Below are 23,669 nucleotides of genomic sequence, written 5' to 3'. Positions count from 1 at the left end.
CATGAAAATTATTATTATTATTTAATCGATAAAAATAATCTAGAGTAGTTGTAAAAATAGCAATCAATCTTAAAGTATTTATAAATATAATACAATATAAAAGAATTTGTAGATATAATCGTCTATTAACGATGAATCTATTACTTAAAGATTTTACTATATTTATAATTATTTAAAAAATAGTGCTATACACTCAATTATTAAGAAGTAAAATTAAACCTGTGAAAATATAAAGTTCTTGAGCATGTTGCCTATTTCCAATGGAAAAAAAATATTCAAGGAAGTTCAGATCCAAAGAAGATAAAAAAAAATAAAATAATAAATAAAAAAATAAATAGCAAATAGTTCCGTTTACAGACTTCAAGAACAAAGATCAAAAAGCAGCATTTAAGAACACAGTGAACTCTGCTTCTACAAGAAAGAGAGAGAGAAAGAGAGAGATTTGTGCTTTCGCTCTTCACACGTTTGCTTCAAGATTCCATGAAATTACTTGCAAGTAATTGATCTCTCTCAACTTTCATTTCACTCATTCATACTGTTTCATCCTTCAGAAATTTCAAGACAACAGCAATAGGTTTTGGCAAATCCAGACTTGTATTCATCAATCTATACAGTTTCTGCGTCTTCTGTTCTAACGAGATGCTGCTGTGAATCTAAATGTGAATGTGAAACAGTGATTGTTTCGGTTTTCTGGCTTAATAATAAGGTATTTTTGTTCATGATCCAAGTCTAGTGAAAATTTCTGTACTGGATTGTCTTCTTTCTTTCTACTTCTGTAATGTGACAATTGTTTCAACTTTTCTTTTGTTCTTTATTTCAGCAGTTGTTTTAGTGCTTTCTGATGCTTGATTGAGCTAATCATGGCTGGAGATATCGAACAGCCGTTTACCTTTAATTTTCAGGTACTGCTTTCGCTTTTTTTCCCTTTCCGAGTGGCTTACTTTATCGTTTTTTGTGAATGATTTCAAAGTTTTGAAGTCGAATTAAGCCTTTCATATCTCAACCTAAATCCGAAATTTTATAATTTACCAAAGGGATGCGCACTACTACTTGCTGTTGAGATAGACTGTGCTGTTGTTTTGTCCATCGTTACACCGTGGTTAGATTTCTCCTGTTCTATGCTGTCTTCATCAATCTCTTCTTAAAATAACGGGAGAACGTTCTGTTTTGTTGGAATTTTAAGCAATTAGTGCATCATCTACTATTATTACTAATAAGAGGCTTAGTTTTACTGATACGTTAAATTGATTTTATTGCCTTATCCTTAAATTTGTAGAACTTGATAGTTATTGCAATTAATTGTAACGAGGTATTTAATAAGAGAACTGTTATGAACAAACGTTTTGGAGCTGAACAGGCAGATGATGTGGTAGTTATGATTATGAACTTATAATGCATTAACGTGAAGTTCATAAATCTAACGTTAATTAACAAATTGTGTGCTATGAGCTGATCTTGGCTTTAAGCTGCTAAGGTATGATCTGTATAATTTTGGGGTATGTCCAGCAAGAGTTGGATGCCATATTTTCTCCAGTTTTTTCAGGCCTCAGTGATTCCTCTCTAATTTCCAGTTGTTTGGAATTGATCAGGTAGAGTCTGCAATCTCAGACTCCATATCATTTGGAAGGTTTGAGAAAGAATCTTTATCTTGGGAAAGGAGGTCATCATTCTCTCATAATCGTTATCTTGAAGAGGTAGAGAAATTCTCCAAACCGGGTTCAGTCAATGAGAAAAAGGCTTACTTTGAGGCTCATTTCAAGAAAAAGGGTGGATTGCTTGGTCAGAATTCGGCCGAGTCCCATACTATTGAGAATGATGTATCAGAGCAAGTGAATCAAGAGGCAGACGTTGAGATTATAAGCATGGAAAATCATGATGGCCATTTTGATGATAGCTCTGTCAGTTCACAAGACCATGGGGACCATTTAGTGACAAAATTTGAAGATATGCCCAAACATGGAATGTCAGCTCCTAATCCTAAATTTGAAATTTCTTTCAGCAGTGTTAACGCTCAAATAAACAAACAAGATGACACTGGGGAGAACAAGTTCTCTACTTTTGTTAGTGATGAACCAGAGGTTGAATTAAAGCAAGATGCCAACAGTCATGGAATGAGTGAGAATATGCAATCTGAAGCCATGGAGGCAGTCCCAAAAACTGAACTAACGAAAAAAGCTGGCAATAACTGCTCAGGAAGTCAGCAAACTCTCACTCCCAAGGTGCAATTCTTCTCTCTAATCTTTTCAACATTTTTTCAACTCTTCTTGTTATCTCTCAGTTCATATACCAATTACATTTGATTCAGTCATGTTGCATCCTTCAAACCCATTTTTCTAGTTAAGCGAGCATCAAACCATTGGCTAGCGCTCATCTCCTGCTCTGTTTATCTGCAAATCCTTAATATAATATCAATTCTTTTGTTACTTGCTCTTCTGCTCTGCCAATTCTCCGATCATTAGATGATATCTAGAAGGGAAACAAAGGCCTCCTTCAGATCTCAGGCTAATATTTCTCAGAGTCGAAGAAATGTTTCGGGTGATGTTCTCAAATCCAATAAAAGCAAAGGTGAGCCTTCACATACAACTTACACAGAAGCTCATCCATCAAAAACTGTCATTTCTCGTGCAAATGCTGTCCGTCAAACGCCCAAACCTAAACTTGAGGTAATCTGTGGTTTATTATAATGCAACCTGGAATTCTGATTTGTGGCATTATATTTATAGTACGAAATAATTACATCTTGAATTCACCAGAGTCTCAATTTTAATACAGTCAATCTGTTTTTTCTTAATTAAAATTTTTCTAGGATTCTAAAGTTCTCAAGGGAAGAACTGTTCTCGAGAGTAGAAGGTATACATACTCGTTCTTGTTCTTGTTATTTTTTTTTTAATTTATTTTTTTTAGTTTAGCATTTTGATGAGTTGAGACTGTGAAATGATTTCCTAAAGATATAGTGGTGAGAAGGTACGAACTTCTGGAATATCACATTCTTCTCCATCAAAGCTTGAATCTAGATCATATTTGAAGACAGCGACCAGGTTCCACTGCCCCATCTCAAGAGATATTCTCTTCTTCTTGGATTTTATATCGATGTCAGATTCTCATGTACTTTTAATTTAATATGAATGTAGGCCAAGTCGTACTGTCAACTCAGCCATGGAAGATACAGGGAAAAGCGCTTCAGCTTCAAATAGAAGCACGGGCTTGTCAGAACGGAGAAAACAGGCAAGCGCGATCTCTGTTATTATAGAGCAATACATATACCTATATGCTAGAATATGGATGGCCTACTACTATTCCACTTTCATTTAAAGTTGGAGTAATTGTATATTAAGGAAGCTGATAGATTTGAGAGCCAAGTAAGAAATATGGATAAAAAAGATGTGTGTGTGTGGGTGAGAGAGAGAGAGAGAGAGAGCAGCATAGCTTTATCTATGCCAAGAAAATGGTAAATTTTGATATTCTTATTTGAAAAGCATAATGACATTGGTTGTCTGCTGTTGTCTCAGGGCAAGGCAGACTCTGAAATGAAGAAATTACAGAAAAACGTTGACATCAGATCAAAACCAATACCGTCTTCTTATGGTGCAGTTCGACCAGAATTAGATGGGAAGAAGGTAAATGAGCATTAGCTTCCCATTTATTCTCTTGATTGAGAACTGTAGATTTCTTTTTCTGACCGTATTCACTGTGAATGTTTTATGTTGTTTACTTGACAGTCAATATTGAATTGGTCTTCTTATGGATTGTTTGAAGTTACCAGATAAAAAAAGGATTTAAATTCAGTGTTAATTTTTTGGTTTTGTAAGACCAAGCTAAAATTTGAAAACTAAAAAAAAAATAGTTTTTAAAAACTTGATTTTGGTTTTGAAATTTGGCCTAAAATTCAAATGTGTGTTTCTAAAGGAGATGGGTTTAAGGAAAAAAAAAATTACAAGGAAAGAAGCATCATTTTCATAAACAGAACTAAAAACAAGATAGCAATCAAACAAAACCTAAATTTTGCGTCACGTTCGTTGCACTTAAGTGAAGAAAAAAAACCTATAATTCCTTTCTGGCTCATTGCATGCATTGTAGTTATATGGAAACAGCCTTCACAAATATTTTACCATCTATTCTTCCCCAATGTAGAGTTGAATTTGCTAGAATTTCTGAAAGTTCATACTATATTGCTTTAGAAGCCTTCTAATAAACAAAAACAGAACAATTGAACTGATTAATTAAACAGAACAATTCAATGTTCCTTCTTCCCAAGTTTTAGGCAGCATTTTACATCTTTAAAAAATAAGGAAAATAACTGAAAAGAAAAATAGTTTAACTTTTAGTCTTAGTTAGATACCTTGACTACTAGTACTTTTGTCTAACAAATGATTTTGCTAGACACTCTTGTATAAGTTTGTTATCATGCACTATTCCTTTTAAGTAATAGAGTTTACTTTGTTTTGGTTCATGGTACATTTCAGGCTGTGTTAAGTGGTTCTAAAATAAGAAACACTTTAAGGAAGTCCACAGCTGCGGCGTCGTCCTCGCATTCACAGTTAGGAAAAGACACTGTTTCCTCTGCAAGTGAAGCATCATATACTTCAAAAAACATGAGCTACCACGCAGCTGTGCATGGTGAAGCAAGCGGTAATTCTTCGAGTTCATCAGCCAACCAAGAGTGTCTCCAAGAAGCTGTATCAGAAATCGAAAACAAGAGAAGGAAAGACCAAGCAAAGGAGAAAGAACCCAATGTGCAGAAATCCCGAATTTCGGAGAATCATAAGACGATGTCTAAACAAGGCATCGAGGGGAGGCAGAAAGTCGGGGTGCGGAGGAGCATGAATTTGGTGGGGAGATCAAGGGACATTAAGGGTGTTGCTGGCTCCGGAATGGGACGATTTGCTGTTGGTGTTACGTCGTGAATTATTTATGTTTCGTTCACTTCACAGGTAGTAGGAATCGTCATTCATATTGTCCTGGTTCTATATTTGCCATAATTATTGTCGTAGCTATTATGCTGCATTGTAATGTAAATTAGATGTCATGTATGTTAAGGTTTGGTAGGAATAAACAACAAATTGTGACTACTTTTCTCTCTATTTTGAAAGACTCTAAATCGACATTTGCTAAACTGTGTTAGGTATCCAGGGCTTCATTTCATTCTTTCGTTTGTCACTATTTATGGCTTGTTTGAAAATTAACTTAGAAAAACAATATGTTTTAAAAAAATCATCTTCATCCAAACACTTTTGATAAAATTGTTTAAAATAAAAACATGTAAAAACTCATGCATTTGTCAACACTTTCTCAAAAGTATTTTTATTATAAGTTTATTTGGTTTACTATATAAATAATAGTTGTTGGAGTTGGTGGAGGTGGTGGCCGGAGGTCGCCGGCAATAATGGTGGTTGGATGTGGTTGTTGGAGTTAGTCGCTAATGGTAGGGTTGGAATTGGCTGGAGGCGGTCGTCGATAGTGATGGTCGGAGTCAGTTGTTGGTGGTGGTGGTTGGAGGTGGTTAGTGGCGGTGGTCGTTGGAAATGGTCGTCAGAGTCGGCAACGGATGACGATGGTAGACACGATAACATAGTGGAAGTGAGGTAGATGACTTTTGGGGTATTTTGGTAATTTTTAAATTATACAATTTTGAGAGAGATTAACCATTAAATACTTAGAGGTTGTTTGGATCATGGATTTTATTTCATGGGTATAGACATTAAATATATAGGATATAAATGTCTAGTATTTAACTATCTGGAATAATAAATGATGTATTTCAATCTGCCATATGTTTTTGTTTATGTAAATATAATTAATATGTGGGAATTAAATGTTCATATTTATTCATTAATTTTGTACCTAAAAAATAAAATAAAATGATTAAATAAAACTTAATATAATACTAATAAGGGGCAATTGCACTATTAAAAATGTAATTCAAAAATTAGGTCCGTGTCTCTCCATTTTAAAATTTGTAGAAAATAGCAAAATAGTTTGGCCCGCTAATCACTGAATATGAAAAGTCCAAAAAAAAAAAAAAAAAAAATTCTTATTCAATTATTATCTGATTATTGGTTGATTGTTATATGATTGTTAATGATATTGTTTGACTATCTGATTTTTATTAAATTGATATTTAATATTAGTTGCTATTTGATTGTCAATAAGACTAGTTGCTATTTGATTGTTTTATGACTACAATTTGATACTAGATGCTAATGATATTGATTGTTATTTCATTGTTGAGTGATTACTATCGAATACTAATTTCTGTTTAATTGTTGTTTGATTAGTATTTGATGATGATTATTAATGATACCGATTGCTATGTGATTGTTGTTTGACTACTATATGATATTGACTGTTATTTGATTGCTATCTAATTACTATTTTGATACTATGTTCTTTGTTATTACTATCTAATTATCATGCAATTTCTGTTTGATAGTAAGTATTTTTGAGATTGTCAAATCATATTTTATTTATTCACGCTACCTCTATCTATCCTCCACCGACAACATGTTTATTTCCAACCCTTTTTCCTATCCCAATCCGTAGCTCAAGGATTCGATTCACTTTTCAGTTTTTCGAGTATGTAATTTTGCTTTTTTCCCTTTTCAGATGATTGACTTTGTGTTTTTTTTGCTGGAACCGTCTTGTAATTTAATTTCGATCTTAACCCATTTAATATTCTATAGTTAGGATTTGATTGGTACCTTGAATCTTTTTGGTGAGTTATGTGTTAGAGTTGCAATGAAGTGTGAATTAATGGTTAAATCTTTTTTGTTCCTTTGTGTTCTTGATTTTTCAAATAAGGATTATGTCTGAGTTTTCAGGTAGTGGGTGGAAGGCTTCCGGAAAGGAGTTCCAATTGAGGGTATTATTGAGATTCTAAATCTCTATTTTGTTTGGTTGGTTTGGATTCTAAATCTTCTTCTTCTGTAAGCACAGTTTACGAATAATGAATAAATAAAATATGATTTGTCATCATATGCCGAAAGCTTATTGACACCACCATTAAAGATATGAATCCTAACCCTAGTCTTCTGCTTATGTTTCTATCATGTTATTAGAACAATTCGGTGTGGCCTTAAAGGATTGGAAGGAGATGATGAGAGGAGAGGAAGAGAAATATATGTGATTATTGAGGTTTGAGAGTGAGAGATTGGGATTAATTCTATCGTTGGAGCAGAGAGTGAAGCTTTTTGCAAACTATGTATCTACATATGGGAGTAAGATGCTGGAATGTGCTACATAAGCAACGGATGATTTAAAATAACATGGTTGATGCAAAGAAAATTAAAAAAATGATACAAAAAATGCGTGAGGGGCAATTGTAGAATAAAAAATCAACCAAGTTTTAGATTTTCAGATTTTGCCATAGTTGCAAAATATCAAATATGGAAGATATGGTTGCAAAATCCTATTTTGATATTGACACCTATTGTAAATTTCCTACTAATAATTAGGGCTAGTTGCAAAATGGACAAAATAAATTCTTAATGTTAGGCATGTAGCCCAAACCTTATAGTTTTGAAGAAAAAAACAAGTCCAGTCCACGATTTAAAACATAAATTGTAAAAAATGTACAGATACATTTGATACACACTTGATACACCTGATACATACTTGATACACGTTGGATTCACATTTGATACATCTAATACACAGGTACACTTGATACTTTTGATACACTTAATACCCTTTGATACATTATTGATGTACACTTGAATTAAAATAATACACCTAGAGTTTTTTTAAAAAAAATTTGAACTTTTCTTCTTTGAAGGCAGCAGCTTCTTCCCCCTCCCCCAACATCTCTTTTTAAACAACCTATCCACACGATTTGCCACTGGCCATCGCTCCACCTCCTCGTCGCTTGTCGTATGTCCGGTCTCTGATCGTCGATTGTTGGTCGTTGGTTTTCTCTCTCTCTCTATCTTTCTTTTTCCCAACATCTCTCTTTCACTAACTCCACACCATTTGGTGCCGACCACCGTTCCATCTCTCTACTACTTACCTCCGTCGACCACTGCACATTCGGTCACTGATCACCAGTTGCTACTTCTTTCTCTCTCTATCAATTAATCGTTTAGGGATTTATGTAATAAAAATAATTATTGCTAAACCAAGAAATTCTTTAGAGGATTGCATATTTTTCATATTTACAAAGTTTGAAAAGTGAAAGTCATAATTACTAAACCTTAAACTTAATTTCCTACGCAATACAATTTTCCTAATAATTATTCAATATTTTAATTAAGGAAAAAAAAACCTTTTTGGTCCTTGAGTTTTCAAAAATTTGTGCATTTAGTCCATAATATTTCAAATCGGTCAATTTACTCCCGAGTTTTTAAGAATATGTTTAAAAACTCCTTCAACTAATAAATTTATTAAATTTAAATATAATATTGGCTCGATGATGATGTGACCGTATGAATTGAAATAAAAAATAATTTTTATAATCTTTCTTTCACCTCTCTCTCCTCTTTCTCACTCCACTCCTATTCTCTCTTTTTCTATTATGTCCATCTTCTCCTTCTTCATTTCAATTGAATCAGAACTTTAATGCCCATTTTATTTCAATCTTCTCTTCACAGCTCCAATAGCGAATCCAGAATCCTCTAAAGAAGAAAAGACTGTGTTTTCGGTGTGCCTCGTGAACTGCCTCAGACGTTGAGTTCGACGGGCCCCAACTTAAGCCACATATCAACTTACCGCATCATCGTCAAATCAATATTAAATTTAAATTTAATAAATTTATTAGTTGAGGAAATTTTTAAACCTATTCTTAAAAATTCATCGACTAAATTGGCCAATTTAAAACATTAAAGACTAAATGCATAAATTCTTGAAAATTCAGAGATCTAAAAGTGTTTTTCCTTTTAATTAGTTTTTTTTTAAAATAATATAATATATCAATTTAATAATAATATATTAATTATTTTAAATATGAAATAATCATGTTATTGATTTAGAAGAGAGAATAATTTTTTTCTCTCTCATGTACCATGCCCAAAAAAGAAATCTTTCCTTCTGAATATCCTTGTTGACATAAGTTTTTTTTAATACCTATTTTTATACCGGCACATAGATAGAGTCTGATTAATTAATAAATTAACATTAATTAATCATTACTGTTAATTTTAATTAATTATTAAATATAAATATAGTATTTAGAATTAATAAATTTTAAATAATACATTTGCTATTGATATTTTATGTGATATTAAGTATTTGATGTAAAGTTTAATGAATTATTAATATTCTAGTTAATTTATATTAATTTACTTTATTTTTATTAATTATATCAATAATTTAAATAATGTTTAATTTGAAAATTTCATTTATCAATATTTTAAGTGATTATCTATTTTAAACCATAGATAATCAATACCCAAAATTTCTAAAACTAAATTACATGAAACAAACACATATAATATTTTTCATACAAAAGTCCATCAAATTTTCCGTGAAACAAACAAGCCATTAAAAGTTGATTCAAGTGTTTATTCTAAATCAACATATTTTATAAACTCATTTTTTCAAAATCTATTTTGAGTGGTTGTCAAACATTTAAATTTTTTTTCCCCTAAAATTGCTTATTTTTTAAAATTAATTAAACACTTGAAAAAGTATTCCAAACACACCATTATTTTATAATCTATTTGTGAAGGGCAGTCTAATTAGAGATCACGTACACATAACCATTAATGATATCTGTGTTTTTGTCTACAAATTTGTAGCTCCATCTTTAATTGACAATTAGGAAATTGTTATTTTTGACCTAAAAAGTTTTGGAGTTTTCAAAACTAACTTCTTTTTAAGAAACTAGCTCTTTTACCTTGTTTTTATCACCTATTCATGTGATGTTTCCTAAATACTCTAGGTGAAATTTTGAAATGTAGTTCCTCACACAAGATAGGATGTCACACAAGACGTTATAGCAAAGTCAAAGACAACTTCAAAGTAATAGATGGTGAATCAAGAATAAATACACATAAGTTACCCTCTTCGATAAAAAATCACATACGTTTGGGAGGCGGTGTGCCCCAATAAAAGACAATCCATTAATATATAAAAGTCAAACAATTACAACGTTGTACTTATTTGTAAATATTGTTGATTACAGTGATACACATAGAACCCAACTTAGCTAATCACCTAGGCTCTCCCTAGATGTAAGACTCCCCCTCACTCGCCTTTTTTTGCCGTAGAAGGAGGAAATCCTATTTTTTTCTTTGCAACGGGAAGTCCTTGTACACGTACTTCATATTTGTTGGTTGTGGTTGGAGGAACATCCTCTGTAACATTTAGCTTTCTTTTAGCCTTCTCTTAGTACCTCACCATCTTACTGTCTGAAGTGTGTGTTCCTTGTCTAGTGCTTACCATTTGCAGAGAGATCACAAGAATCACAAGTAAGAAAATACTTCGAAAAAGTTGGAAACTAAGGGCACCCAAAATTTTGCAAGAGAGCCTGTCATACACCAACTGCAAACAATTCAAATTCAAATTCAAAAGGGATTTTGAAATAAAACTGCAACTAATCTTCTTTACGCCCTTAACAACTGCAATTAAGGCAGTTTTAAACATGACTACTCCTTCAGCCTGCCAAAAGAGATAGGCCACGTTTAGTTCAAGGACCCACAAAATTAACTGCTATCAGAACACACAGGCCCAAAGTAGCTCTCGGGGCCTCAAAATGAGCAACATCTAATCCCTTTGTAAAAATGTCTGCAATTTGATTTTTTGTGCTATATGTTCCATCTGTTTGTTCTCCATTAGGTCGCGATTAAAATGATGTCTTATGTCAATGTGTTTAGTGTGGTTGTGTTGAATAATATTTCTATATATATTGATTGTACTTATGTTATCATAGTAAAGAGTCATGACATCTTGTGGGACATCATACTCTTGTAACATTTGTTTCATTCATATCAACTAGGTACAACTACTCCCCGTAACAATGTATTCAGCTTCAATTGTTGACAAAGAAGCGCAGTTTTGTTTCTTGCTAAACCATGAAATCAGGTTGTTACCTAGAAAGAAGCAACTTCCAAATGTACTTTTCTTGTCTCCAGAGCTTCCAGCTCAATCTGCATCATAGTAGCCATCCAGAGAGCTACTTGCATCAAAAGTATATGATAAACCATAACCACTTGTGATATATTTGATTATTCTTTTAACACTAAGCTAGTGATTGGTCTTGCGACTTGCGACATAACTGATATCTGCCACAAATACCAACAGTAAATGCAATGTCAGGTTTGCTGGCTATTAAATGGAGCAAACTTCCAATGATACTTTTATACAAACTCTTATCAACTTGAGTTCCACCTGAGTCTTTTGACATTTTAGCATGAGGGGGAGTAGGGGTCATTTTAGCACTAGCCTTCTCAAGGCCAAACTTCTTTAAAATGTTCTTGGCATATTTACTTTGAGGGATAAAAAATTCCTCATTTAGTTATTTAATCTGAAACTCCAGAAAATAGAACAGTTCTCAAACCAAACTCATTCGAATTCCTTATGCATTTCTCTTACAAAGAGTTCTACCATATCTCGTGACATCTCTCCAAACAAATTAAAACATAAATCTAAGCAATCACAAACTTCTCTTGAGATTTTTTTAATAAAAAGAGTTTTATCAACTCCTTCTCTATTGTAATCGTTGTTCACAAGGAATTGAGTTAAATGATCACCAAGACGTCTATTTGAGTCCATAAAGAGCCTTGTTGAGTTTGTATATATAATCAGGATGTGAAGGATCCACAAATCCTTTGGACTTCTCAACATAAACTTCCTCATTCAGATATCCATTTAGAATGCACTCTTTGAAACCGATTGAATTTCAAGAGGCAAGATATCCCAATCAACAGTTTGATAACCTTTAGACGAGCAAAGGGTAAAGGTTTCATCAAAATCCACACCTTCTATTTGAGTATACTCCCAATTAATCTGGCTTTATTTATAGTGACATTGCCATTCTTATTAGACTTGTTCTTGAATATTCACTTTGTGCCAATCACATTAACAAACTTTGGCCGAGGGACAAGATACTAGACATTATTTCTCACAAATTTCCTGCGCTCTTGCTGCATGACATTAACCTAGCATTCATCCTCAAGAACTTCCTTGACATTTCTTGGTTCAACGAGAGATGTGAAGCAAATATTACCGATCATCTCTAGGTAATTCACTTTATCTTTCTTTCTGGTAGTCACCCATTCTTCAAGATTACCAATGATGTTGCTCGAAGGATGATGCTTACAGACTCTGCTGAATGGATGTTTATTACTAGTTTCTGCATGCACAAAAACTGACTGGTTATTCTCCATAGGTGTTTCAGATTTCATGTTAGAGGTGATGTTAGAAACATCTGCATTGATAAGTAGCACACTTGTATCTTCCTCTTCCTCATTGGGAGAAACGGATAGATCAACAACATCATTTATTGTAGACATGGTATGCTCGACTATATGTGGAATATCCAAGAAATATGCCTTCATCTGACTTTGAATCCCATTTTTGCTTGGCTTCTTTATCAACCACGATATAACAAGTACTACCAAAGATATGAAAATATTTAACATTCAATTTTCTCCCTCTCCCTATTTCATAAATTATGCTCAAGGTACCGGGACATAAAAAAAACTTTGTTGTGAATATGACAAGCTATATTTAGAGCCTCTGCCCAAAAATGAAATGGAAGATGCTTATCATGTAACATCGCTTGAACCATCTCCTGAAGTGTCCGATTTTTTCTTTCCATTATCCCATTTTGCTGGCAAGTGATTGGAGCAGAAAATTCATGATGAATCCTGGTTGTATTACAAAAAACATCAAATTGAGAGTTTTCAAATTCCCTACCATGATCGCTCCTAATTCGTATCATATTCAGATATTTCTCACATTGTAATTAGAGACAAAGAGCTCGAAAAGCAATAAATGCATCTAAATTTTCATGAAAAAATCAAACCTAGATGCATCTGGAAAAGTCATCAACAATAACTAAAACATATCGTTTACTCCCAGACTTTCTGAATGCATAGGGCTCATAAGGTCCAGATGCAGAAGTTCCAGGATACATGTTGAGCCAGAGTAGGATATCTATTTATATGGAGTATGAGTTTATTTTCTTGATTGACAATCACCACAAATAATTCTAGTTGAAGTAGATAAAGATGGAATTCCAGATATAACATGTTTGGCTAATGCATTTTGAATAGTCTTTATGCTCACATGGCCTAGGCATTTTATATCATAGGCTAGCTTCATTTTGATGAGAGAGATAGCAAACCTGCGAGTGTTGTCAGGATTCCATTGATAACAATTATCAGATAAAAGCGTAGCTGTCACAACAAGAGCTTTAACATTGTTTGGACAATAACACTTGTCTTTGGTAAAACTTACGTTCAGACCTTGATCACATAGCTGACTGGTGCTAATAAGATTGGTAATGAGCCCTTCAACCAGCATAACATCATTTAAGGATGGAAGACCTGAGTAATTAAATTTGTCTTTCCCAATGATCTTTCTAGAGACACCATCTCCAAATGTGACCTTTCCAGAGTTAACGAGCTTGAGATCTGACAAATAGTTCTTTTCACTAGTCATATGTCGAGAGCTTCCACTATCAAAATATCAATCTCCCTTAGCAGAAGATTTGAAGGACGTTAGAACAACATTGCACTTATTTTGAACATTCTTCACTCTCCAAACAAGTTTTACTTTCAATTCTATTTGAAAGCTATTTCAATGGAAGTGATGAGCCTTTCTAAAGTTTGTAGATCTGTGAAGAGTACTCAACAATTGATAGCACAATGGTCGTTTATGGCCCACTCTTCTACAATAGTGACAAATCCATCTTGGTTTGTAGATTCAGTGGCTTCCCTTATTGGATAGCTTGAGGATGTACCTATAAAGTCATAAGTGACTGGATTTTGAACTCTAACAAAGTTAATCTTTTGCTTCCCTTTGAATTGGGACTGTTTATTACATTGATTTTTACCTTTAGAAAATCCTTGCCCAAAATTATCACTAGTTACCTTTACCTTTGTCAATATTTTCTCCAGACACTCAGTACTAGTGTTCAACATACTGACATTTTTACATACAAATTCTAGCTCTAACTTGATTAGGTTCTCGCTTTAGATCTATAATAGTAGACAAAAGTCTGTGAATGCCAAACATCAAAGTTACAATTCTTTCTTTCTGCACATCAAAGACTTTTAAATCATCTTGCCATTTGAGAAAATAACTTAATATGAGAGATCGGTAGACCCATGTTTGGTAGTGTCGTGAATATTTTTTGCATACTCATCATACTACAAAATCTCATAAGACGAGGTGTCAGATGAGATGTTACTAACAAGTGCTTTGACACCTTCCTCTGAGTCACTACTGTCTTCAGACTCATCATTAGATAGAGTTAAAACATAACTATTACCCTACTTCTTCAAGAAATTAGGACATTATGCTTAAAAGTTTCCATAGCCTTCACACTCTCTACATTTGAAGGACTTTTCTTTTTGAAAATTAAAGCCACTGACTTGTCAGCTTCCATCCTACTATTTTGAATTATGACTTGCTTGAGAGGAAGAGAGTCACAAGACTTATTACTTTTAGAATTGCAATTGCCAGACTTCTTTTTAAATCGTTTGACCACACGATTACATTGTTTTTGAAAGTAATGAAACAGATTTAGCAAGGGAATCTTCAAACTTTCCGTTAGGATCATAATGCTCATCACCAACTAAGAATTGTAAAGTAATTTCCTTATTCTTCTTCTTGGGCTTTTCATCTCGAGACATCTCAAAAGTGAGCAAGGAGCCAAATAGTTCATCTACTTTTAAGGATGTTATGTCTTGAGCCTCCTCGATGGCAATAACTTTCATATCAAGCACCTTCCGGATAAGTCTTTCTTATGAAATTTTCTCTTATAGAGCAAACAATTCATTTGCAATCTCCAACAACTGAACATTGAATTGAACAATATATTCATCATCTTGCATTTTGAGATTCTCAAACTTCTAAGTTAACAACTGCAGCCTAGACATTTTAACTTTTGAAGTTCCTTCATGTGTAGCGGAGAAGAAATTCTATGCCTCCTTAGAAGAGACACACATATTAATAAGTCTGAATATGTTACAATCAACAACCATAAATATGACATTCAATGCTCCAGAATTCCCTAATGATGTTTCATCTTTAGCTTCAGACCACTGCAATTTTGATTTTAAGATTTCCTTCCCATCGTCTGTTTTGGTGGTTGGATGAGACCAGCTAGTGATACAACCTTCCATGTTTTACTATAAATTGACTTCAAAAAGGCAGTCATTTGAGCTTTCCAGTATGGATAGTTTGTTCCATCTAGAATAGGGAGACGAGTGGTGGAGTCACCTTCTTTAACTTCGTCCATGATCGAAGCACCTGAGATAAAGGTGACTTGCTCTGATACCAATTGAAAAAACGATAGGATGACTTGTCACTCGAAACCCGGATGTTAAATGGAAAGTACTGACAAGCACCGTAACAACAAAATACCAACAACAAGAAAAAAAGGAAAGACACACAGGAGTTGGTAACCTAGTTCAACGATAAACACCTACGTCTGGGCGGTTGTGTGTACAAAGAAGATAATCCACTAATATTAAAGAGTTAAGCAATTGTAACGCAGTACTCATCTATAATACACCGACTACTATAGTGACTCACATAGAGCCTAACTCACAAGTCTCCTAGGCGTCCCTTAGATGTGAGACTCTCTCTCAATTGTACTTAGGCTCCCCCTAAGTGTGACAATATTAGTGTTGACCACTTTGACTTTCGACAGTGTGTGAGATTCCTCTCCACTTGATTATCTTCCTTGTAGTTCAGTGAACTTCCTTCACTGACGAATCTTAGATATTCCCTAAGATGGAGAAATCCTTCTTGAGAACAAAATCTTAAGCTTTCCTTAAGATCGAGAATTCATTCTCTTAAGCGATGACTTAGCCCCCCCCCCCTAAGATAGAAGTTATCTTTAAGTTCTTGAACGATTCGATCAAAGGATACACACAACGAAATAAAATGAGCAAAGGTCAAAACACCATGTTGCACAAATCGACCAACAAGAAAAGAAACACTCTCCTATGCTGAACAAATGTGACAACCCTAAATGAGAGCCATTATTCTTTTTCTAAAACCTGTGGCCATTAAGGAAATAATTTTCAGAAAAATATATATTTTTTTTTGTCAAAATAAGGTTGCACCATAAACAACGAAAATATAGAATAATATACATCTGCTGAGAATTTACAGATTCAAAAATAAAAATATCCCGCATATAAATTTCATATTAGGAAAATAAAATTTTTGGTAGGAATTAGTCATGTTTGAGGCAGATGTTAAGACGTCATCTGTGGCAATTGCAAAATTAACACTGCCTTAGAAAAATATGGAGACAACAACAAATATCCAACAATGTTGACAAAATGATCAAAATGACCAAAATTTATTTGTTGCATTGACCAAGTCAACATGATCAAGACGACCGAGATTTCTAGACCAAGAAAGATAAAAAAAGTGATTTCAAAGTAAAGCATCAAAGGAAGAATCAAGTTCCGAGAAGAGCCTGAAAGAACTTTAAAGAAAAGAAAAACAATTCTTTGGTTCCAACTCAGTTTACAATGATGAAAAATGAAGTTGAAGGTGGTTTAAAACTGAAGTTGTAAAAATTATATAATAAGAGGTTAGTTTTGAAAACTCCTACGTTAAAACTAGCAATTTCCACTAACAATTTTGATAGAATTTAAATAGGAAAATTATTTCAAATGGTAAAACCGTTGAAAATATTTACAAGATATAGCAAATTTTTCGAATTATCAATGATTGACGCTGTTGATAGACACCGATAGAAGTCTATTAGTGTCTATCATTGATAGTTCTAAAATTTTGCTATATTTTGTAAATATTTTGATTTATTTTTCTATATTTAAAAACAACTCATTTAAATAAGCAACACATCAATCTCATTTTGAGCCATTTATTTATTTTGTTTGACATTGCAAAAACCATCCTTATAGTTTGATTTGGTTTTTGATTTTTGAAAACTAAGTCTATTTCCTTTCAATTTTTTTCATGGTTTACATCTTTTTTAGGCAAAATAGTTGAGTTCTTGGCTAAATTTAAAAAAAAAAAAAAAAGTTTTTAAAATTTACTCTTTTGTTTCAAAACTTGACTTCGTTTTTTGAAAATATTGATAAAAAGTAGTTAACAAAACAAGAAATTTAGAAATGGAATAGATATTTATAGTCTTAATTAAGAGATTTTTACACGAATAACTTTTTCTAATCTATATATTTCATAAGTCTCCTAAATTTTGAATTATTTTCCTGAAGAGCTCTTAACTTAATTTTGGACCAATTTACCTTTTCACTATTAAATTTAAATTTTCGAAATTTATAATTACTTCCTTATTTACATCATTTTGAATTTGACTAATTTTTTACATTTAAGATTTTCGGTACTTAGCTTTTAATACATAATTTTTTTAACGTTTTCATTCATTTTAGGAATTTATTTTAAAATATGATCATTTTGTATCTTTCCTCATTTTTTACGGATTCCAAAATTTGACTTAAAATTCAAAATATTCAATTTCTTTGGATTACATTTAATGTATTACAATTTTCTTTTTTCATCTGCATTTTATTTTATTTTTTATGTATATATATATATATGAGGTTTATTTTAAATCTATACATTGTTTTTTCAAATATATACGAGATTTAATTCAAATATATTTATAACAAATATATATTTAGTGTTAGGTATATAATATGAACCCATATTTTAATTTTAGCTTTATTTCTATTGAGATATACATTTCATATATTTTTTTATATATACACATATATATTTAATTATTTTATAAATATATACCTCATATTATATAGTTTTTTCTTTATTAATTATAATACTTGATAAATTAAGGCATAACTATGGAAAATAAAACATAGTTTTAACTATTCTTAGATTGGATGCTTTACAAATTTTTAGTGGGAGATGAGAAAAATAGGGTTAGGGGAGGAGTGGAGGGGAGGGAAGTAATTAAAGTTGAATTCAATTTTTTATTAAATTTGTGGAAGCTTTTATGATTTTTCTTTATTGTTCCAAAACAATTATTTTAGGGTTGAAATGTAAATGTTGTTTGTAAATCATTGGAATAAGCAGTAAAAGAAAGCAGTAAAATTGGAAATACAAGAATTTATGTAGAATATTTCAAATTTGGAGAAAAACCACGACTCATCAGAAAAAAATCACATAACAATTCTCTATCTCGATCCAAATTATAAGAGCACTTTCTCAAAACTTTTAACTACTCACATCTTTTTTCCACTCTCCAATTAGAGAATACAAAAATAATTTAATTAGAGTTAGCACACTAAGCTTAAAGTGTTTTTAACTGGGACAACTTAAGACTCGAGGCATAGACTTCTTTTATAGGCTTGAAGCTCATCCCATTCTTCATTTTAACTGATGTGGGACAAACTGAATTTCTAATATTTTGCCAAAACCTGTTCTGTAATATTTGTGTAAAATAATAATCTATTAGACTATTCATGTAAAAAATTTAGACAATTATGTTATATGTGTTAGAAAGTCTTTTCCGAAATTAAAACCAAAAGTCTAAATAGTTACCAAATGGACCCTAAACGTTTATTAGATCCTTGGTCACCGAAAATCCGTCGCTTCTTCTCGTCGGAGAGGAACAAGACCCCCATAATCTCTCTCCCTCTCAATCACTCACTTACTCTCTTTCTATTTGTCTCTTTCTCTCTTTAACGGACTTTTCCCACACATAATGATAATAGATACTCTCCTAAATTGATATCATTTCTATTTTGGTGTATAAATATAGTTCACTAAAACAAATACTATCAATTGATTGTCTTCTTTTAAAATAAGTTCAAGTATTTCAAAATAAAATCGAAATTAGTATATTAATGTCACATCTTTTACAAAAATTTCAAAACAATATATAAATTAGCTTGTTTTACAAAATACATGTAAAATGAACGTAAACTAAATTCGTAACTCAATAAATTATTAAAGGCATTATAATGTTATGTAAATTTAATTATATTAAATTAATATTTAAACTATTTGAAAATAAAAGGGGATTTTTGAAATAATACATTATTTCAAGACATTTCTATCTAAAAAATCCTTCAAAACAAACATGAATCTAAATATTTTTGTATATTTCTTACAATTTTTTTCTACAAAAACAAACATGATTATCAAAAGATTTTAGGGAAAATTTCATAAAATAAACCAAAAACGAAATTTTTTTTATGGATGACCTCTTTCTAAAAACTTTTCTAAGATTGACCTTTTTGTCCATGTGAAATACCCGTTTTACCCTCACTTTTTAAAACATCTTCTCAACCCTCTTACCTTCTTCCTTCTTCAACGATTTCTTTGGTCATTGCATTCAATGAAACACCAACATTCCACCAAAGCATTTATTCTCAACTAATATTCTACCAACATCATTGAATGTTATTGATATCAAGAATGTGGCAAGTAATGGAAGGTCACTCTCAGTTATCCATAACACTTTCAGTCGAAGCTCCTCAATTTCTTCTACTATTGTTATCTCAGAGTTTCACTCCAACATTCTCATTATCGATCGCTTTCATCGATCATTCAGTTCATTTTGTCTTTGGATATAGAGCAAGATCGTTTATCAGAACTAGAAATAGAGACAATGTAAGTGTCTACGAAGTATTTTTCTTACAAGATCGCTTTCATAAAGATAGGAGATTGCTCATCATAATGTAAACAATCTCTTATATATAATTAAACGATCTCTTACATTAATATAGGTGATCGCTTAGAACTTACTAGGCGATCACTTATAATGTATTGGGAAATCTTCTATAGTTTACTACGATCTCTTAGAACTTGTTGGCGATCACGTATTACTTACTGGGTGATCACTTTCTTTAATATCCAATTTTCAATTTTCTGATTATAGATCAATGACGCTACTTCTATCTTTGTACAATTTTGTGGGGAATGGGACCAGTCCGGAAGCAATTATGTTGGAGGTCATATGCAAGGTTTGAAGGTTATAAATGATATAAAGTGTAATGAATTAGTGAGTATTCTACACCAACGATTAAATATTGATCTAGATGTGTTTGATATACACATAAAATGTTGTTATATTCTATTGGTCTCGACTCTCCAATTGACGTAGTCAAGGATGAAGATCTTAGTTTCTTTTTAGAAGGTAGTGATGCATCTCAGATGTCATTATTTGTATCTGTTACACCTCACGAAAGTCATGGTGTAGACACAGATAGTATGTACCAGCAGTACAATCCAATGATTTAAACCATTCCAACCAGTCTAAACTTTGGCTTTGTAACTATTCCATCACATAATATTCCCTCCATGTCTTCACTAGATGAGAATATTGAGCCATGTAACTTGGGGGACGATAGAAATGAAGATTGGATTGGTCAAACATCCAATTTAGATGTACACCACACTTTGATTCTGACCATGTATACGGACAATCTTCAGGACCAAAAACAATTCCAACATCTTCCATTCATGTTCCAACCTCACCTGCTCCTATCTTACTAGTGGCAATGCCTTCAGTTCAAATGAATTCCACTATTCTAACCCAAACATTTATAGATATACCTAGACCATTGGAGGGCCCATCGTACGACGACCTCATCACAATTCCTCACAATTTTCTTATGTTTGCAATAAGAAAGAACTTTGACTACAGTGTCAAAAAATCGACAAAGAGCTTACTAACTGTATGGTCTTTAGTGGAGAAATGCAAATGGAGAGTTCGTGGAAAAAAATTAGAAGGAAATGATTCCTTCAAAGTGACAAAGTATCCGAGCATCCATACATGCACTCTTGAAATGAGAATGGGTAATTATCGACAAACAAAAAGTTGGGTCATTGGACATTTAATCAAGTCCAAATATGATCAAGTTAGTCGAACATACTGCCCAAGGAATATAATTGAAGATGTCTGACGAGATTATGGGGTGAATATAAGCTATGGGCGGGCTTACCGTGTCAGAGAATACACATTGATGTACGCATGAGGGTCGCAAGAAGGATCATATACTCTTTTTAATGCATATGGCGAGGCATTGAAACTTGCAAATCTGGGCATGATCTTTGAGGTTGAAATAGAAGACGAACAATACTTTAAGTATGTCAAGTATTGTCTTCGTGGCATTTGGTCCGTGTATTAAGGGATTCTTGAATTGAATTCGTCCTATAATCATTGTTGATGACACTTATTTGCATGAGAAATACAAAGGTATGTTGTTAATAACAATGTGTATTGATGACAATAACAACATATATTCTATCACGTTCAGTATTATAGATGGTGAGAATGATGCATCGTGCACTTGGTTCATGACTCATTCAGAGGCTTCAATTGGAGACATTCTAAATTTAGTGATTATATTAGATCGACACATCTCCATTGAAAAGGCTGTCTTAAGTATATTCTCTGATGCATTCCATGCCCTATGTATATACCACATTCGGAATAATTTTGTAGACATATTTAAGAATAAGGACATAATCCCTCACTTCTATCTTGCAGCTAAAGCTTATAGGATGTTAGAGTTTCAGATATATTAGACTAACTTCTATCAAAATCCTAGGGTGACAACATATCTTGAGGAAGTTGGATTACAATGGTGGGCAATAGTGTATCAAGTACATTTGAGGTATGACAAGATGGTGATGAATATAGTAGAATGCCTCAAGGGAGTGTTAAAAGATGAGCGAGAACTACCAATCACGAAGTTATTGGATCATATCTGTGAATGGCTATAAAGTTGGTTCTATGTTCGATGTACACATGCAATAGCATGCACGAATATTGTAACTAACTACATTATGACTATTCTTAATGAGACCTAATTGATGTCGAGAACTCATAGCTGGTAGAAATACAAGTTATTGTAGCCTCTTATTTAGAATTATGAGGGCTAACAAGTAGAATATGCGGTGATTATACTAAGAATTCATGTGAAAAGTGAGCTTGCGTCGATCAGCATTGAGAATCTCGGCTAACCCAATATTATACGTTAATCTACGTTAAAATGTTTATTTTTGTAGCTGTCGCAGGAACCGATCGCATGTAGTGAATCCCAGACCATCGCAAGGGTGATCGTGTACATTCATTGCATGGATGTTGTGGTTATTAATCACATGCGTCCATCGCATGGAGGTTGCGGCTACAGAGTAATAACCATGATACAAGGGTGATCATAAGGGTGGTAGAATGTGATGGTACTTCAGAACCAAGCATGACGCATACCTTGGGAGTATAAAAAAGATGATGTTGACATTTCACCTACCATGCTGTTAGTAGCAGAGATTCAGAGCAGGTCCATCACACCGTTAGTGGCAGAGACTCAAAGTAAGACCATCAATGCTGTCGACGATTGAGCTCTATAAATAGAGCCTTAGAGCTCAAATTCAAGGCATCCAAGCTTCTACCTGAAGGCAGATCTTTGTGATCATAGATGAGAGCGTAAGAAGACATTCTTTGAGAGTTCTTCATTCCTTCACCCATTTCGAGTGACAGCTAGAGCTTTGCCGGAGATAGATCTCGAAAGAGGCTAATCCACTGCTCATCCATGGCACCACTGACAGCCTTGAAACACATCTGATGGAAGCAAGAGATTGCCTACATCTAGCCTTCCACTTCTCTTTTTATCTCTATATTATATTACATTTTGGCTTAAGACATTAATACATTTTGTAATCAATGCGTCTCTTTATTTCCTTTAACTCCATCTTCATTAAATTCTTCTTTATCATCCTTTATTGTCATTTCAACGAACTAAGTAAGATTGCAAGAGTATCACATACTTAATCATGCATTATAGACATATGAAGCATGTAGTAAACCACTAAGAGGTGTGCGTTGCACGAGTATAGTGAGTAAATTCTCTTTGCTTAGTGTGAGGCTGTAGCAACACTTGTCTATGAGCTGATCAACGACGACTAACTTCCCGAGAGGGTAAGTAGTAGTGGAACGCATTAAACAAAGTAAGCAGTGTTCCTAGAGATAGGAATAATCTTATGTCAACCATGCTTTATGTGATCATCTTGTCTTATGTATGCATCATTCACCCTTTGGACATATTTGAGAGAGTAGTCTAAAGATAGAATCTAGGCTTGAGAGAGTCAGATTAGAATCTAGGCATGAGAGAGTCGGATTAGAATCGCATAAGCAAGAAGTAGAAACTTAGACATACGTTCTATATGCTATTTACACATCGCATGCACCCTAGAAATAGGATATGGTGGTATGCAGTCATCTTCTCTTATGTGCGCATAAACAAGAATAGAAGCTTAGAAATAAGTTCTATCAACATTTTTGTATATGCATCGCGTGCGTATATTTGTGTATAGCATGATCATATAACTTGTGCTGATTGGGGTTACCCTTACGATCAAGCTTAATGATGCGGTGAAGTTATCCCCTTCACCATTTTATCTATTTATCCATGCATCTTATTACGCATTAATAGGTTCCGCGTCTCTACCAACTCTCATAGTCATACTTCCATTGCTTAATCTGTTTAGCTAGGAGTAGGAGTAGCGCATAGTCCTTTAACTTCATTATTCTTTTATTC

The 23,669-nt window shown here is 33.1% G+C and overlaps 1 protein-coding gene across 4 annotated transcripts; it reads left to right on the top strand.

Moving 5' to 3' along the window:
- The first annotated feature begins 259 nt into the window (after nucleotides 1–259).
- Nucleotides 260–5,113, top strand: LOC120081883 (TPX2 (targeting protein for Xklp2) protein family). Of its 4 annotated transcripts, none has more exons than XM_039037059.2 (9): nucleotides 260–706; nucleotides 824–902; nucleotides 1,590–2,219; nucleotides 2,460–2,663; nucleotides 2,807–2,850; nucleotides 2,949–3,038; nucleotides 3,132–3,225; nucleotides 3,510–3,617; nucleotides 4,464–5,113. In XM_039037059.2, the coding sequence occupies exons 2-9, from the start codon at nucleotides 861–863 to the stop codon at nucleotides 4,902–4,904; spliced, it is 1,653 nt and encodes a 550-aa protein (XP_038892987.1). In that variant the 5' UTR covers nucleotides 260–706; nucleotides 824–860; the 3' UTR covers nucleotides 4,905–5,113. The 4 variants fall into 4 exon arrangements, with proteins under 4 accessions (XP_038892987.1, XP_038892986.1, XP_038892988.1 ...); XM_039037058.2 differs by having other exon boundaries at nucleotides 266–706; nucleotides 821–902; XM_039037060.2 differs by having other exon boundaries at nucleotides 354–706; nucleotides 821–902; nucleotides 2,955–3,038.
- Nucleotides 5,114–23,669: the final 18,556 nt, after the last annotated feature.

This window comes from Benincasa hispida, chromosome 7 (assembly GCF_027475165.1).
Source record: "Benincasa hispida cultivar pf3 chromosome 7, pf3_genome.v1.1, whole genome shotgun sequence".
In the NCBI taxonomy this organism is placed as follows: Eukaryota; Viridiplantae; Streptophyta; class Magnoliopsida; order Cucurbitales; family Cucurbitaceae; genus Benincasa; species Benincasa hispida.
The sequence above is the reverse complement of the archived record's forward strand: the minus strand, read 5'-3'. Positions and strand labels throughout refer to the sequence as shown.

What these genes read in the sequence shown, in the direction of transcription:
- LOC120081883 (XM_039037059.2), top strand. Translation starts at nt 861, where the DNA reads ATGGCTGGAGATATCGAACAGCCGTTTACCTTTAATTTTCAG. An exon ending in AGCAAACTCTCACTCCCAAG is followed by an intron (nt 2,220 to 2,459) that starts GTGCAATTCTTC and finishes TCCGATCATTAG; the next exon opens with ATGATATCTAGAAGGGAAAC. An exon ending in CAGAATTAGATGGGAAGAAG is followed by an intron (nt 3,618 to 4,463) that starts GTAAATGAGCAT and finishes GGTACATTTCAG; the next exon opens with GCTGTGTTAAGTGGTTCTAA.